At 46.7% G+C, this 14939-nt stretch overlaps 1 protein-coding gene across 1 annotated transcript in view; it reads left to right on the forward strand.

Moving 5' to 3' along the window:
- Positions 1–14939, forward strand: part of LOC142576324 (nose resistant to fluoxetine protein 6-like) — a 100843-nt gene that overhangs the window by 70683 nt on the left and 15221 nt on the right. Inside the window, exons 8-12 of the mRNA XM_075686406.1 lie at positions 382–475; positions 2027–2122; positions 2506–2671; positions 4598–4677; positions 8254–8376. Coding sequence (XP_075542521.1) covers positions 382–475; positions 2027–2122; positions 2506–2671; positions 4598–4677; positions 8254–8376 — 559 coding nt within the window. The remainder of the gene's footprint in view (positions 1–381; positions 476–2026; positions 2123–2505; positions 2672–4597; positions 4678–8253; positions 8377–14939) is intronic.

The following is a 14939-nucleotide window of genomic DNA, read 5'->3' on the forward strand; positions in this document are numbered from 1 at the left end:
ACGTTCAGCTCTCGCTCTGTGATCCTTGTTTCATGTGTTGTCCTTGTCCTTTGGCGCTGCTTCACTGCACCATAAAGATAGACGAACTCGCCCCAGTCAAAGTGTTACTACGATAAACAAGAGTGTCAGAAGGGCACGACGCGGATCGGCGTTCGATAAATCTTCGTCTGAAAATCACTGGCCAGTTCATTGTAACCAAACAAGTGTTTTTCGCGTTACGTCATACGGCATGATGATACCCGAGGCCAGTTTTCTTTCATTTGTCTTCTGCTCCCCTCCCTGCTTCCCACTTTTGACGCCACTGACTGCCGAATGTGTATAATTGCGCAGAACGGCGATCATTTCCCTCATTGCGCTCTCTGCTGTTTCTTCTGTTTTTAGGAAGAGGTCTTGGAATGTTCGAGATGACGCATGAATTTTTCTTTTGCATTATCGCGAACGCCTACCCCAGTGTCGAAACCTTCTTCGTTCTCAGGTGAGGTGTACAAAATAGAAACACTAAATAGACGCTGACTCATGCATTTCTTGTTCAAAACGCCATAGCGATGTATTTGGTGGGAAATGCTTGGTCACTAGCGGAGCGGATGAAGGCAGAGTTTCTTCATTTTTAGTATCGTGCCATGGCAGCGGCACCCAACGATGTCAGGCTTATGTCATAAGTACCACTGTTTTTCGCTTATTGACGAAGTTCTTTTGCAAAAGTTGCGAGCTTTGGTCTTTGCTTACTGATGGATGCAATGCAATCAGTTTTACGGCTAACCATATAATTCAAGCCGAGCAGGGACTAATGGTGAATTCCACAGTTCTACCTGGCGCACGTTTTTTTTTCTTTTACTTGTTTTCTTTGCCCATGTAATTCAACTGGTCGACTCGGATCAACCTGCTCTGCGACGGAGTGCTCCTTGTTGATCCACCGAGACGAGACGAATGTCACGAGAACTCTTACGAGGTGGTTCCGTCGCTTCCGGATTGGCAGGGTTTTTTTCTTTTATTGCGATAAGGCTTGCCCTTAAGGCATAATTCTTGGACTGTATATGTGTATTATATGTGTGCTGTGAGGCCTGTGTTGTGTATTGGCAGGGTGGCTCGGCTGTTTTCAGCTGAAGGCTGAAGTGAAAATGCGATATGGCGGAAGGGTGCCGACCCGAACTTCCGCTCCGCTCCTTGACGGAGCCTGTTTATTTTTAGCTGGTAGGATTTGCATTGGGCCACCCTGTGTCGGGTTTTGTTGCTCCTTTGTGGATTCTGCGCACCGCGCCAGGTCATCCAGTGGAATCTACTATAAGTCAGCGATAGTGCCGGGAACTGCAAGATGCCGTCGCCACCGCTTTCTTTTTTTTTTTAATGCGAAATTATTATATTTACCTCATTACGCGAAAATTCGGTGTCGTCGGCGTCGCCACCGAGCGACGGTACTAAAAATGGCCGACGGCGCAAACAGTAAAAAACACGTGAAAAATTCTCGTATTGGCGTCATATTTCTCAGCGAGGTTCCTGTAAACAAAGTAAATCGATGGCTTCGAAAAGAAGGTTTGGTAAATTTCATCCTGGGTGGTAATCTAACCAGGCCTTCCGACAAGCCAGACGAGCATGCTTCCCGACGCCACAGTGGTTTCACGGCTCTGGCTGACTAAGCGTGTGCCTAGTGCGTGCGTCACTGAGCACGTGACGGAGCAGCCAATGGGGAGGATGTGGCGCCACGTCATGAATGCATAACATGCGCGCGTTCATGGCGTTCCGAGGTCTACAAACGGTACAATGCTTTCGCATTCCCACACGTAAGCAGTCTTAAGTGTTTCTGCCAAATTGTTTTTCGTCTTTTCTGGCTTACCAAGCCTCCGTCTACGCAGCAGTTAAAAATAGCCTATTTGCAATGCTATAAGTGTGCTCTGCCAGTCGGAGTTAGTAGTTTTCTTGAGCGTCCCTTCCAAAACTTGCATTTACAAGAACTATGCGTGGTCATGACTGTTAACACGGTTGTTCTGGAAAGACACCAATGTTTTGTCTTCTTACTCTTCCTTTTCAGTGGGTTCCTTCTAGTGTACCAGATGTATCCGAAACTCAAGGACATGCGTTCAAGAATAATAGTCTTCTTCACGGCTGAGATACGACGCTACATCAGGTGCATAAGCGTCCCTTTCTTTTTCTACACTTCTTTTCAGTGCTCGTGCATGATGAGAGAGAGGTTCACAGGAAGATGGCCCTGACGAAGCCAAGTACCCTCGTAGAAACGTTGGCTTCAGCGAGATTCCATTTCCGAGGTTAATCATGCATGATGTAAGGTTGTTTATCACAGCGTTTGTTGCAGATGAAAAAAAATCTCGCTGACATATTAGCAATGTCCATGAGAACGAAGCCGTAACAATGCTATAACATTAGCGCGATTTAGATGATAGTGAACTTTCTTATTAGGTTTATTTGTCCTGCCTGCGTCGTGTATATTATTCCCTTGTTGCGTAAGTGCGTGCCCGCGTCGTGTATTAATACCGTTCGACGTGTGAGCAGGTTGACCGTGCCGACGGCGTTCCTGCTGGGCGTGGTGTTCCTCTTGCCCTTGGTGGTGCGTGGCCCCGCTGCCGACCAGTGGTTGCCGGGCAAGGTTGCCAACTGCTACCAGAGCTGGCCTGCCGTGCTCCTGCACTACAACAACTGGCTCACGCACGTCCGCATCGTGCGTTTACTGTCCCTTACGTTTTGAAATGTCGAAATTAGGGCGTGCGCCCGCTCTTCATTCGTACCGGCTCTGCCCGTCTAAGGCCACCTTATGGCACGTCGTGTAACGGCAAACAACTGCGGTCCCGGAATAGAACGAATAGCATTCCTTGTTGATCTGGGAAAAAGGGACGCTTCGAGGAAAGCTTTGCCTCCTTAGCTGCTATCTATATTTATGGGAGCTTGGAGACAGTTTTGCATGGCATCAACATTACCGTGCAGGTACTTCGAGATTTTTCCAGAAACAAACTGCCCCAATCGCTAGTAGGGGGGGGGGGGGGGGAGTTGACATAGGATGGCACAAAATTTGCGCGCTGTCTGCAGAAGTTCTGCGGAGAAACTGCACTTTTTTTGTAAGGAGGAACGGAAAGCGTCATCCTGCTGCCTTGACTTTGCTTCAGTGAAGTTTGTAGTGTCTTGGAATAAAATAATGTAAGTTTGATGCATTTATCAACACTCTATCATAATTCGTGACTGAAAGGGACATTCCCAAATATTTAAGGTAAAAATGCAACTAAAATAGTCGTAGATTAGTGCTAAATTTCATAATCCGTAACGCCACGCTGTGGTGTAATGGCTCAATGTGCCCACTTCTTTCATCAATGTGCCCACCCGTTCAAATAAATACCAGGGCAAAATTTGGCAATATGTCAAAGAAATCAAGGTAATTCCGCAAAATTGAATTTGCTAGATGATTAGCACAGTCATAAATATTTGCAAAAATTGGTAAACGCCCTGTAGAGCTTCATAGCGCAATTATCACGTGTTTTTTTTCAATTCCTCAAACTCCTGATTGACTACACACTTCTAACATCCCACACCCATAAGACTAGGCATGCCCCATATCCGCGCCAACTATAGTTGCGCTAGATTGAACGATTGTACTTTTACATTTTCGTCGACATTTGGAGAGAATGTTTGGAGTGGAAATTCTGGGACCTCGTCTATATGATCGTGATACCAGCTTCACAGTAAAATTGCCCAAGTCAAGGTCTTTCGCGACACGACTTGCAACTGATCATTTTCAGGATTCCCCTCAGAAGACAGTTAAAATTAAATTATGGGTTTTAACGCGCCAAAGCCACTTTCTGATTATGAGGCACGCCGTAGTGGAGGACACCGGAAATTTCGACCACCTGGGGTTCTTTAACGTGCACCTAAATCTAAGTACACGGGTGTTTTCGGATTTCGCCCCTGTCGAAATGCGGCCGCCGCGGCCGGGATTTGATCCCGCGACCTCGTGCTCAGCAGCGCAACACCATAGCCACTGAGCAACCACGGCGGGTGCAGAAGACAGTTGGGCGCTGTCTAAGATTAGAGGTAATGAAGTGTCTGACATTTGCAGAGAAACATTCCAGTTTATATTAGGACGGAGCGACTAAGTGCAATGACTAACCAATTGCTCGGCAGTACGGCTAAGACGACAATACGTCAATTTTGGAGGGACACCACGGCCGACTACAGATATCTTGCTAATGTTGTATACCATCCTATATATATATATATATATATATATATATATATATATGTGTGTGTGTGTGTGTGTGTGTGTGTGTGTGTGTGGAAACTGCTCGGGTCTGCCGCCAGACGATATCAGCGAAATTGAGTGAGAGTGAGCAATGAGAGCCATTTCTTGTTCTTGCCGGTCCTCATAGCCGAATTCCAGCTTTGAGATGCGAAAGCAAACAAACAAGTAGCAAAAAAAAAAGAACACATGAACGAACGAACGGACGAACAAACGAAAAAAAGAATAAATAAAACTGGTTGCCAAACCAACTTATAACTCAACGCGCCGCTGTACAGTTTGCGGAGGGCAGCACAGCATGCTACGGAAGAAAAACTGCCTCTGCAAACTGAGCATGTCACTTGCTCGTCTTTTACGCAGTGCTCCGGACACCTGTGGTACATAGCGTGCGACATGCAGATCTTCACCGTCGTGTCCATTCTTTGCATCCTACTGTCCATGTGAGTGACGAGCACATCTTTTCAAGTTGTCTGTAGCGGTTTTGGAGTCACGTGGCTAGCCGTTTCTCAGTCGCATCGAGTATATTCAGCGCCTGGTGCACTTGTACTTGTTTAAGTCACTTTTCACCACGAATTGCCGCGAGCGCAGTGCGTCAAAGTCACGAGATAACCAACACCTTTTTACTGCAGGGAACGGCGGCACCGAGTAGTCCGTAATCGTGCTGAAGCCAACACCGCTTTACTCGTTTAATAGTGACTGTAATGTACCGACACCTTGATGAAATCAATGCAGCTGCGCGGCTGCCCGTGTGCTCCGCGTCGGGGTGTAGGGTTGCGTTTCTCAACATGGTTGAACAACACTCGACTAAAATGGGTACGCGTCAACACATTTCATGGCAAGGTATATTTGGTGGAATGTTCGCTGTGCTTGATTATGTGGCGAAACATGCACACGCGGTTGTGTGCTCGGATTGTATTTTATTAATCGTTGACGTCCGTGGACATAAAAAAAAAAAAAAAATCGCAGCCTTTCCACTCAGTGAATGTGGGCTACCAGCACACCTGTAAAAAAGACAAAGCACACAGCTGAGTGTAAAACTTTACTAATTTCGGGGCTTTTCCATCCCGCATCTGTGGAATACTCTGCGAACACGCACAATCACCGCTAATAGCGGCTCAACTTGTCGAGGTGTCAAAATTGAAACGCGCCAAGCGTCTCAAAATGCTGGCTTGCCCGCAAGAAATTCAGAAAGGCGTTCTGTGCCGCTCTTGTCGATGTATGCATCTGTGGCATAGTGATTTCAATGTCGGGCTTCTGTGCTAGAGGTTCTGTGCTCGAATCCTGCTGGCGGATGATATTAATAATCTCTAGTTAATTATTCATTTCACAGTACTTTGCTGAAAATTACAAACTTACAAAGCCGTAGAGTCGTTTAAAGCCAGACGGACGAAGTTTAGTCAAATCGATGTACTTCGCATAATTACCATGCTGGCTGTACCCAAGGAGGTCTAGAAAGATGTTGCCTGAGTGGTGGAAGCTCCCGTAGCATCTTACCAGGAGAAGTGAAGCAAATGCATGCCCCTCCTTCCGTAGAGTTTCATACGATAATTACTAGAGGGAACTCTGGCGCTGCAGTCGTTCTACCACCATGGCTTGGATGGGAAGTACATGGAATTGTCTGATCTTCGTGCTTGTGGATTCAGGCGTTCTTGTGGCTTTGCATATTACGTTATATAAACCTTATTGTCGTAAATTTAAGCGAAATCTATACTATTCGAAGTGCAGAAGTCGCCGTGAACACGCAAAGTTGCTATTAATTGCAACGATTGCGCTTGTCTAGGTGGCCAAATTGAAACGCGCCAAGCATCTCAAGGCACTGGCATGCCCGCGATAAATTCATCAGGGACTTTCATTCGCTTGTCGATACATGCGTCTGTGGCTTAATGGTTTCAATATAAAGGCTTCTGTGCTACACTCTAAAACAGTTGCGCCGTTTGGGGTGTATATTTGCCACAGAATGATAATCGTCATCTGTCTTGCTTGCGTTTCCTTTCTTGAAAACGCTGCGCTCGTTATTTTCGTGTCGAGAATGCTCTGTCATGCTGATAACGATGCCGTTCCTAACTTGGTAGTACCCGGCTCGCATCGTTAAAGAAAGGAAATGCGGGCAAGACAGATGGCGATTATTGTTCTGTGGCAAATATACATTCCATAGGGTGCAACTGTTTTTAAAGCGTAGAGTTCCTGTGTTCGAATCCTGGGGGGCCGTCGGACAATATTAATCATGTTTATTTGATTATTAATTGGACAGTACATTGTTGAAAATGAGTTTACAAAGCCGTTTGAAGCCAAAAGGATGAAGTTTGGGCAAATCCATGTACTTCCCATAATTCCCATGCTGGTACAACCGCTCTCATTGCAGCTCCCGTAGACGCTAACGCCAGAGTTGCCTCTAGTAATTATTATACGAAACTCTATGCCTCCTTCACCTCTGAAATAGAGCCTTGTCGGACGATGTTGACTCTCTCTCTGACTTACAGATTAAGTGATTTGGCTTTGTTATTGTAACGCTATAGGCTAACTAGAAAATAAAAGCTGGGTTTTCCCAACGAAAATGGTGACTTTCTCTGAGTATTGATGAGTTATCTCCAATAAAGTTTGCCAGGATGTTCAGATTTCATAAATAAAACTAGTAATGCAGAAATCCACCTAGATAAGTATCTGTCTGGTAATTAAGCCATGATCAACTCGTGGGAAGTGGGAGGAAAGCCCTTCTTCACCTTAAGTAGGCTGTTTTATCGTGCCCTTCCTATGATGGCGCCGGTGCGGCTTCACCTTCTGGACATAACACAGCGTTAAGTGGCCCCGTGTCCCTGGAAATCCAGCGTCGGTGTCCCGCGCCCGGTGTCGACCATCTTTGAACGAAAAATGATTCCGAACCACACATACCTGATCATGCCTGCCCTCCGTGTAATGCAAAGGCGCTACGGAACTAGTTGAATTATTAAAAGTAAAATGCGGCAAAAAAATTTGTAAAGTACGACTTACACACAACATACCGACATTATAGCGTCGAACTGTAATTTCAATATACGAGAGAACATAATTTTGTTACGCGTTAACTCAAACATAAGCCCCCTTTACAGCGTTTCTACCGTTCATAAAGCGGCGCGCCGAGCTTGGTTCCTTGCAATCCCACCATCCAGATGGCGCTCGCTCTTGCGCATTCGCGGCCCACGGGCATTCGCGGCCCATGCATGAGGCTGCGTTTCTACCAGAAAGCTCGCCTTCGTGCATACGCTTGCCGCCAGCGTTTTCTGGTAAACGTTGCGGTTACAAAGCTGCAGTTGCCGGGAAGCGTGAGGAGCAGTCAGGGATCCTTGAATGGCATCGCGCTCAACTCCTAAAGTCGAAGCTTAAGGCTCCTGCAAAACTTTTTTCAAACCTTTTTGGCTGCACCCAGGGAGGATCAATTTTTTTTTTCACCTCATTGGCTGAACCGTACCGATCACACCTCCCGTAGGCACTAGCGCCAGGGTTCTTTTTAGTAATTATTGTGTGAAACTATGTATTTGGTGACTCCTTATCTTCCCTCTTGCTGCGCCAGGTGTCAACACATGCGTTACTGGTTTGCTTTGCTTCCTCAAAGAGGGCGCGGGAGCTTTGAGGCACGGACATTGAAAAACGTGCGGGAGGGCAGACATGTACAGCTCCGCTGTAAAACGTACCGCAAACTGTACGTTACCAAAATGGCGAATCACAACGCAATGTCATAATAAGAAGGGCAATAAACAAATTCAGCTAATGACAGAAACACTCGTGTTCGTAACAATTGGGATATCAGCCACATTGAAATAACCAGAGGCACATTGTGTTGTTGTCCGGTGGGCTGTCCAATGCAGTGCTAGTAGCCCGACTCTAATATTGCGCTAACCTGCCGATTCTTAAGCTGCCGTTTGATAGCCTAATATATAAAATGTTGTTGCTAGGTATCCTCGAGTATTGCGCTCTCTGAAGAGCCGTTGGCATTTATAACTTGCGCCGCTTTTTTGTTTGTTTCGCCCGGTGCTATCTAGGAACGCACGGCTGGGCATCGCTGCCATGGTGTCGGTGTCGATCGGCTGCAACGCCTTCATCGCCTACTTCACGCATAAAGCGCAGATTGGACCTTCGCGTGTCAGCTCAGGTGGCGACGTTTCGTAAGTGACAGTCCTATCGCTCATCGTGAAACAACAGAAACATCAATTGGATTATCTGCTGTTATTTTCAATCTGCTGATTGAACAGAACTTGACGCTGAATCAGAAGTCACTACCATTTAGGAAAGCTTGGGATTCCTCGTATGTGTACTTTGTACACGTACAACTGGTGCAGTTAATTGCAAGAGTTGCAGTTAGTTATTGAAATAAACATGGAACCGTTTTTAAAGGCTCCTAGCTTTCTTTGGAGCGAGAGAGAAATGCCATATTTTAGTAGCAAAGGAGCTCCAGTTCGGGCTTCCTGGTCGGCTCGTTCCTTTTAGCCGAGCACGTTCTTGACGTGCTGCACCAGAAGCGGCCGCCATACTTTTTAAAACTTTCGTGGGGGAGTGTTGCGGCCACCCAGCTGCCGGGAAACTAGCCGCGGTTTTCTTGTGAACCGTTTTAGTGGGCTCATCCCGAAGGTAATTCAGTCTAATAGAGTGGCAAAATGCACACGGTGGTTTGGTGCCACCATGCTATGGCACCAATACCGCAGGTACCGTTCACAAGTGGAGCGTTCTAGCATTCTTTCCCCGCGGCAGCTAGCGTTTTGAGACGTTGTCGTTGATACGCTGTCGTTGAATCGCTCTGCCTCCGGTTGACAACGCCGACGCTGCCGTTTGTGACGCCTCTGCTTGCAGGCGACCAGAGGCGGTCGGTGATACGCTGCACGGGGGTTCAGAACTGGTCCTCGAGGAAGTGGCGCTCGAAGTACCGCTTGGCTGCCGCGTGCGAGTAGAGTACAGTAGCAACAGATGTGCCACACATAAGGCACATCGCAACGTAGCGCCACGAACACCTACCTTTTAAATGCATTGCAAACGCATTCTTGGATAGCAACCGGAGTTGGTTCTTCGTAAATTTTGTTGAGACAGTGAACGAATTATATTGGGCCACTTGGGTCCATGCAGTATATGTTCCATTTGGCACTGCCCATTAAGAGGAAGCTTTAGCTCGAGTGCTCCTATCCAAATACATGTAAAAGGAGAATTCGTTTTTCTCGGCAACCACTGCACCAAATTGGACGAAGTTTGTTGCATTTAAAAGAAAAACTTAAAATCTAGTGACTGTTGGTTTCGAATTTTTGAGTTAGGTCGTCAATCTCTTATTAAAAATTGGCGAAAATCAAAAATTTTCAAAAAACGAAACTATCAAGTTTACAACTCTGTAACTCAACCACTAAGAATGATAATACAATTCTGTGAATTGCATCTAAAAGTACATCCATAGCGGACAAAATTGATATGTTACACATGAATATAAAAGAATTTAATCATAGGGAAATACAACTTTTGTAAAACCGTTGTAACCAACCTAACAAATTCACCTAAAATGTAAAATGACATATTGAATTTGTCCGCTTTGAATGATCTAATGGATGCCGTTTACATAACCGCGATATCAGTTTTTGATGCAGAGCTATGAATTTGCAAACTTCGTGCTTCTATTTTTTTCAAACGGTCAAATATTTGAAAATCGTTTTAAGAAAATTCAAGCCCTAAATCGAAATTCTGCTTCCAACAGTCACTAGAATTTAACTTTATCTTTCAAATGCAACAAATTTTATCAAAATCGGTCCAGGGGTTATCTCATAAAAACGTTTTTGCGTTTTACATGTATTTGAATAGGCCGCGTCGGAGTTGGGCCCGAGCTAAAGCTTCCTCTTAACAAGACGTGGTCGTGCGTGCCACCACTTTTCTAAGTTGGGTGTCTGAGCCTGCTACAGTACCTGAAGAAATTACAGATTGTGTCCGCTTGCCTGTTTGTTTATTGATGCGAAAGCATCAAATGGCTCATTGAGCGAAAGAGCCACCGTTGTAGCGGCGAAAACGCACCTACATTTTCATTGGCTGTGACGCCACGTACCGTGCGCGCCTCTACGCCATGTCACTCTCGCTCTCGAAGGCCTGTGTTATCCGCGCTTTCCTTGACCGCGCAGGCTCTCACCTGCACTATAATTTCGCCTCGGTAATTGCATTAAAAAATTGGCGTATAAAAAAAGAAGTCGCAGTTTTGCCAGAAAGGCGACGCCTCGGTTGCGATAGCAAATTAGTGGACAGCTGTACGAAGTAAGGATATAGTAGGTTTATCGGCTGTATAAATTCGTAAACATTCGCTCACTGACTAAATTAACAAGCATGCTCTAACGCGCGCACAAGGAAACATGAACACATCTAACTCGATGACCACGGAAAGTGGCTGTCAAAACGTTGGAGTGAGGAAGCGTGGCAGCAACAGCGAGCGAATTCACCTTCGTGCTGCCTCTCGCCTCAACGTGAACTAAGAGGCGAAAACGCAGCGCACACAAAGCTATCACCACTGGGAGCATTTCTCCCATCGCACGTCACTTTCCAGTTCTGCACTCACCGCGCAACCATGCCGGGGAGCCGCCATCGTTGGCTCACCCTTGCACGCTTTCACTCGAAGATGCAGCATACGGAGTGCAGCGACGATGATATCGCCATTGGACTATACAGAGCATCACGACGACGGCGACAGCACAAATGCGCGCGGAGTGTTCATATAATTGCTATCGCAATAAGACAGCGCACATAAAAAACGTTGGTGGTAGTTAATTTCAAAACTACGACCACATGCTGAGCTAAACCAGGCCTGCACACTCTGCTTTATGACATCATGCTACTTGGACCAAAATTTCCGTGGCCAAGCCGGGCGTGAAGAAAACGGGGACGTCAAAATTATCGGGGCTTACTCGGGAGCGTCCCCATTAGATTCTATGGCAGTCAGACAAGGTAGCATGAGGTCACGGGTCGAACTGTGCCGTACTTTTGCTATCTAGGAGTCGTGGCCATGTCCCTCTTAGCGTGATCGCTTGCCCACGAGGAGTTCCTAACTCGAAGGAGCGCTAAGTGGCGTTGAATTGGATATTAATGTTCTCACATTCACAACTGACAAGAAATGTTTAGGTGTCCTCAGATTTTTCTTTTAACGTTTAATTGAAAGCAATATGCGGTGTTCTGATTTAACAGGGTGTCTACCAACCGGGAAAACGGGGAATTATCAGGGATTTTGAATAGTCTGGAAATACTCAAGGAAAACTCAGGGAATTTGTGCTTCTATCAGGGAAAATGAGCTGTAATTTTATTGAAAGGGAGTGAACGTCGCGGTAATGCTGGCTCAAGTAACGAAAAGGATGTAAAACTTTGATTTGGGCGAGTTGATTCATAGCTCTTCAAAGGGCGCAGCGTGACTGGGACGGAGACAAAGAAACACAAACCACATCGCAAGCGCTGGGCCTTTTAACGAAGAGGAATCGCAATGAATCGTCTTTGACGCCGTGTCGTCCGTTGGAGGAGTTTCCAGTGTACAGTGAGTGACCGACTTTCCAGACGCCCGATATTTTGAACGGCTTCGCGGCAGCGCCACCTACCCTACAGAGTCATTGTATAAGAACGTCTGAAATTTCGTACGAAAGAACCCTTCGCCCTCCGGTTTTCCGGACTTTTTGCCGTGACCGCAAGTACGGAACGACATTTATCAAAGCCACCACCGCCGCCATTTTGATTGCCTCACCGCCTCGAAGCGGCGCTCTTGCACGCACATGCGCTGGCAGCCGTGTAGCCACCATCGCGGCAACGCTAGATCTAGCTGCTTCGACGTTCGCTATTAAGCTTCTTGCCGTTCTGTGCCATGTTTTTTATTGAAAGAATTCGCCGTTGTCAGGAATGGCACCGACTCCGCCTATATGGTCCTGGCGATTGACTTCGAAGCTCGGAAAGCACAATGCGTTACACAACTCTGGTTCCCGTAAGTCAGATTCTCCTCAATACACTAGTGTTATGGGGTGAAACATACAAAAAGTGTTGCGGCGAAGCATAACAAGCGTGGAAAGGGTAACTGTCATGGGACACAGTATATGTTCCTTAATTACACGTGCGTGCACCCGCCATTTCCTGTCACAGTACGAGCACCGAAAAAGCTCTGGAGCCAGTGCACTTGATAAAGTACACTGGTTCCAGAGCTTTTTCGGACGTTCCTGTGGCGATTTGAGCCCTTAAGGGCAGTAAAAGACATGCATTCATTTTTTTCGAACTGCCCAAATTTGCGGACGTTTTCGCGGCCCCCAAGGAGTCTGAAAAATCGCATGTTGACTGTACAACTGACCTAGAGGATGCTTGAAATGGTCCGTGGGGGGAACGCGTGGCGAAAGAAGGAGGAGAACAGGAAGGACCTGCGCGTTGAGGAATGAACGGGAACGGAAGCGTTCCGCCGCTTCTTTGAAGGAACTTGAGCTCAAAAAACAGTGTTGCCTGATGCCGAGATGCAGGTGTTCCTCATCCAAACCAAAATAAACTCTTTAAAGCAGTGAAACGGAACACTAAGGTGTTATGCGCTGGCTGAGAGCATGTCAGGACGATTGAGGTTCACTTGTGACAAATTTCGGGCCTCATACCAATGAGCTTGCTATCAGCTGATAGAAATAGCTTATATTCGAAAATATTTTATTTGGTATGCATCACCTTTTTATTCGTATTTGAATGTGTCCGACTCGATTTTCAATGGGTTTTGCCATTTTTTTCGAAGATACTTTATTCGCTGTGCATTTTACTAGCCCCTCCCTTCTGTTTTCTTTTTGCATGAAATAAACGCTGTTCCTTACTATTCAAAGTTTATTAAATCATTGTTTTTTTATTTTTTAACATGCTTACTAGAGAGGCAACATCGGGTGACGGGGTGTTAGCCCGTCTTGACATAAAGAAAAGTTCTGTGTCACTCAGGGAATCTTGCAATGGCACTCTGGGAAACTTGGAAAACTCGGGGAATTTGGAAATGTTAACTTGGTACACACCTTGTGTTCAATACGGGAGTAAGTGCTTTTACTGCCCAAACTTTCCAGTTTGGGCAGTAACAGAACTTTTTGCTCCAGTCTCAATGATGTAATAGGCAGGTCCGCAGTGCAACAAAGGTTACGCAGCTTGCGAGTAATTAGGAAAGGCCAACGAGTAGGTAGTCTCTGTGCCGCATTTTCTGATAAAGAAGGAGACAACGCCGCAACGAGCTGGTGCACCTAACGACGGATTTATAGAAAAAAAAGGCGCAGTTTCGCCCGAAAGGCGAAGCATCGATTGCGATAGCAAATTAGCAGACAGCCATACGGAGTAAGGATAGTACTTTTATCAGCCATATGAACTTGTAAACATTCGCTTGCTAACTAAATTAATAAGCATGGTGCCAGCGCGCACAGCAAACAACAACACATCCCACTCGATGACTGCGGACACTCACTGTCAAAACGCTGGCGTGAGGGAACGCGGCAGCAGCAGTGAGCGAAGTGACATTCGTGCTGTCTATTGCTTGAACGCAAAGCGAGTGGCGAGGACAGACAGCACGCACAAGGATACGAGCCGCCGACGTATTCTGCCCCCAATGCAGATCGCTCTCAAGACACGGCCGCGCGACCCCGCGCAGCTGCCACATGCGGAGTTGGAGCCGGAGGGAACGCCTTCCCCCATCGCTGCCCTTCCCCCGACGGCCGGCAACGTTGGGCGCCTCGCGCGCGAGAGAAGACGGCGCACTTCCTCTTCGCATTCGCCCCTTTCGCGCGGGCGAGCCGCGATCGTCAGCTCCCCTCGCAGGCTTTCACTCGCACATTCGGCGTAGGGCGCCCGGCTACGGTGTGATCGCCCTTGGGCTTTATATGGAACCACACTGCGACGCCCACGCCGACGGCAGAAATGCGCTTGCGATCGCAATAAAAATCTGAACAGAAACACTCCATTGCATAGCCCACCTCCTGGGCAGCACGCTGCAAGAACACGAATATGCACTAAATCCTCGCCCGCAGGTTCGTTACGTGCTTACGGCATAATTTGAAGGTATGACAGGGGCTAATAGTAGAACAGAAGACCCTACTACTCTATGGTATAGTTTTGCTCATCCAATGTTACGACACGATATGACCCTAAAAACGCGGCGTGTTTTGCTACCAGGTACAGTGCAGTTGCAGTAACTCTTCGCGTAAAAAGAATATGCGACGGCATCGCTGTGTTTCCGCGCCACGTATGGCAGGTGCCGTGATTGATCGTTACTGGCGTGGTGCGGCCTTGTCCCCTTCAGTGAAGACTCGCCGTGCTGCACCTTCCCCAGCCAAATGGGTTGACAGAATTTTATTGTTGCTTAAGTGGCACCACGGAGCATTAAAGTACGAATCTGATTTTTTTTAAGCGATAAGAAAGATAGCCTAATGAGCAGCACTTCTGGTATTTATGCCAGTGTTGGGGAATATGTTTGAGCAGCTATTTTTACGCTAGCTTCGAATACAACCGTAGTGTAAAAAAAGAAAAAGACAGGCATATTGCAGACTCGCAGCAAACTTTTGAAGGCTTTTATTCATTGCACTTCGATATGAGTTGTAGCCTGAAAGGCGCTACGAGCTCTAGAACCTAAAACGCAAGCAATTAGAGGGAAGAAAGTGAAGAAAATGTATAGCATGACGAGAATTGTGTGATAAGCATACTGAAAGTGAATATACTGTAGCTATATACAGGGCACAACAGGGAG

Source organism: Dermacentor variabilis, chromosome 3 (genome assembly GCF_050947875.1).
Source record: "Dermacentor variabilis isolate Ectoservices chromosome 3, ASM5094787v1, whole genome shotgun sequence".
Taxonomy (NCBI): domain Eukaryota; kingdom Metazoa; phylum Arthropoda; class Arachnida; order Ixodida; family Ixodidae; genus Dermacentor; species Dermacentor variabilis.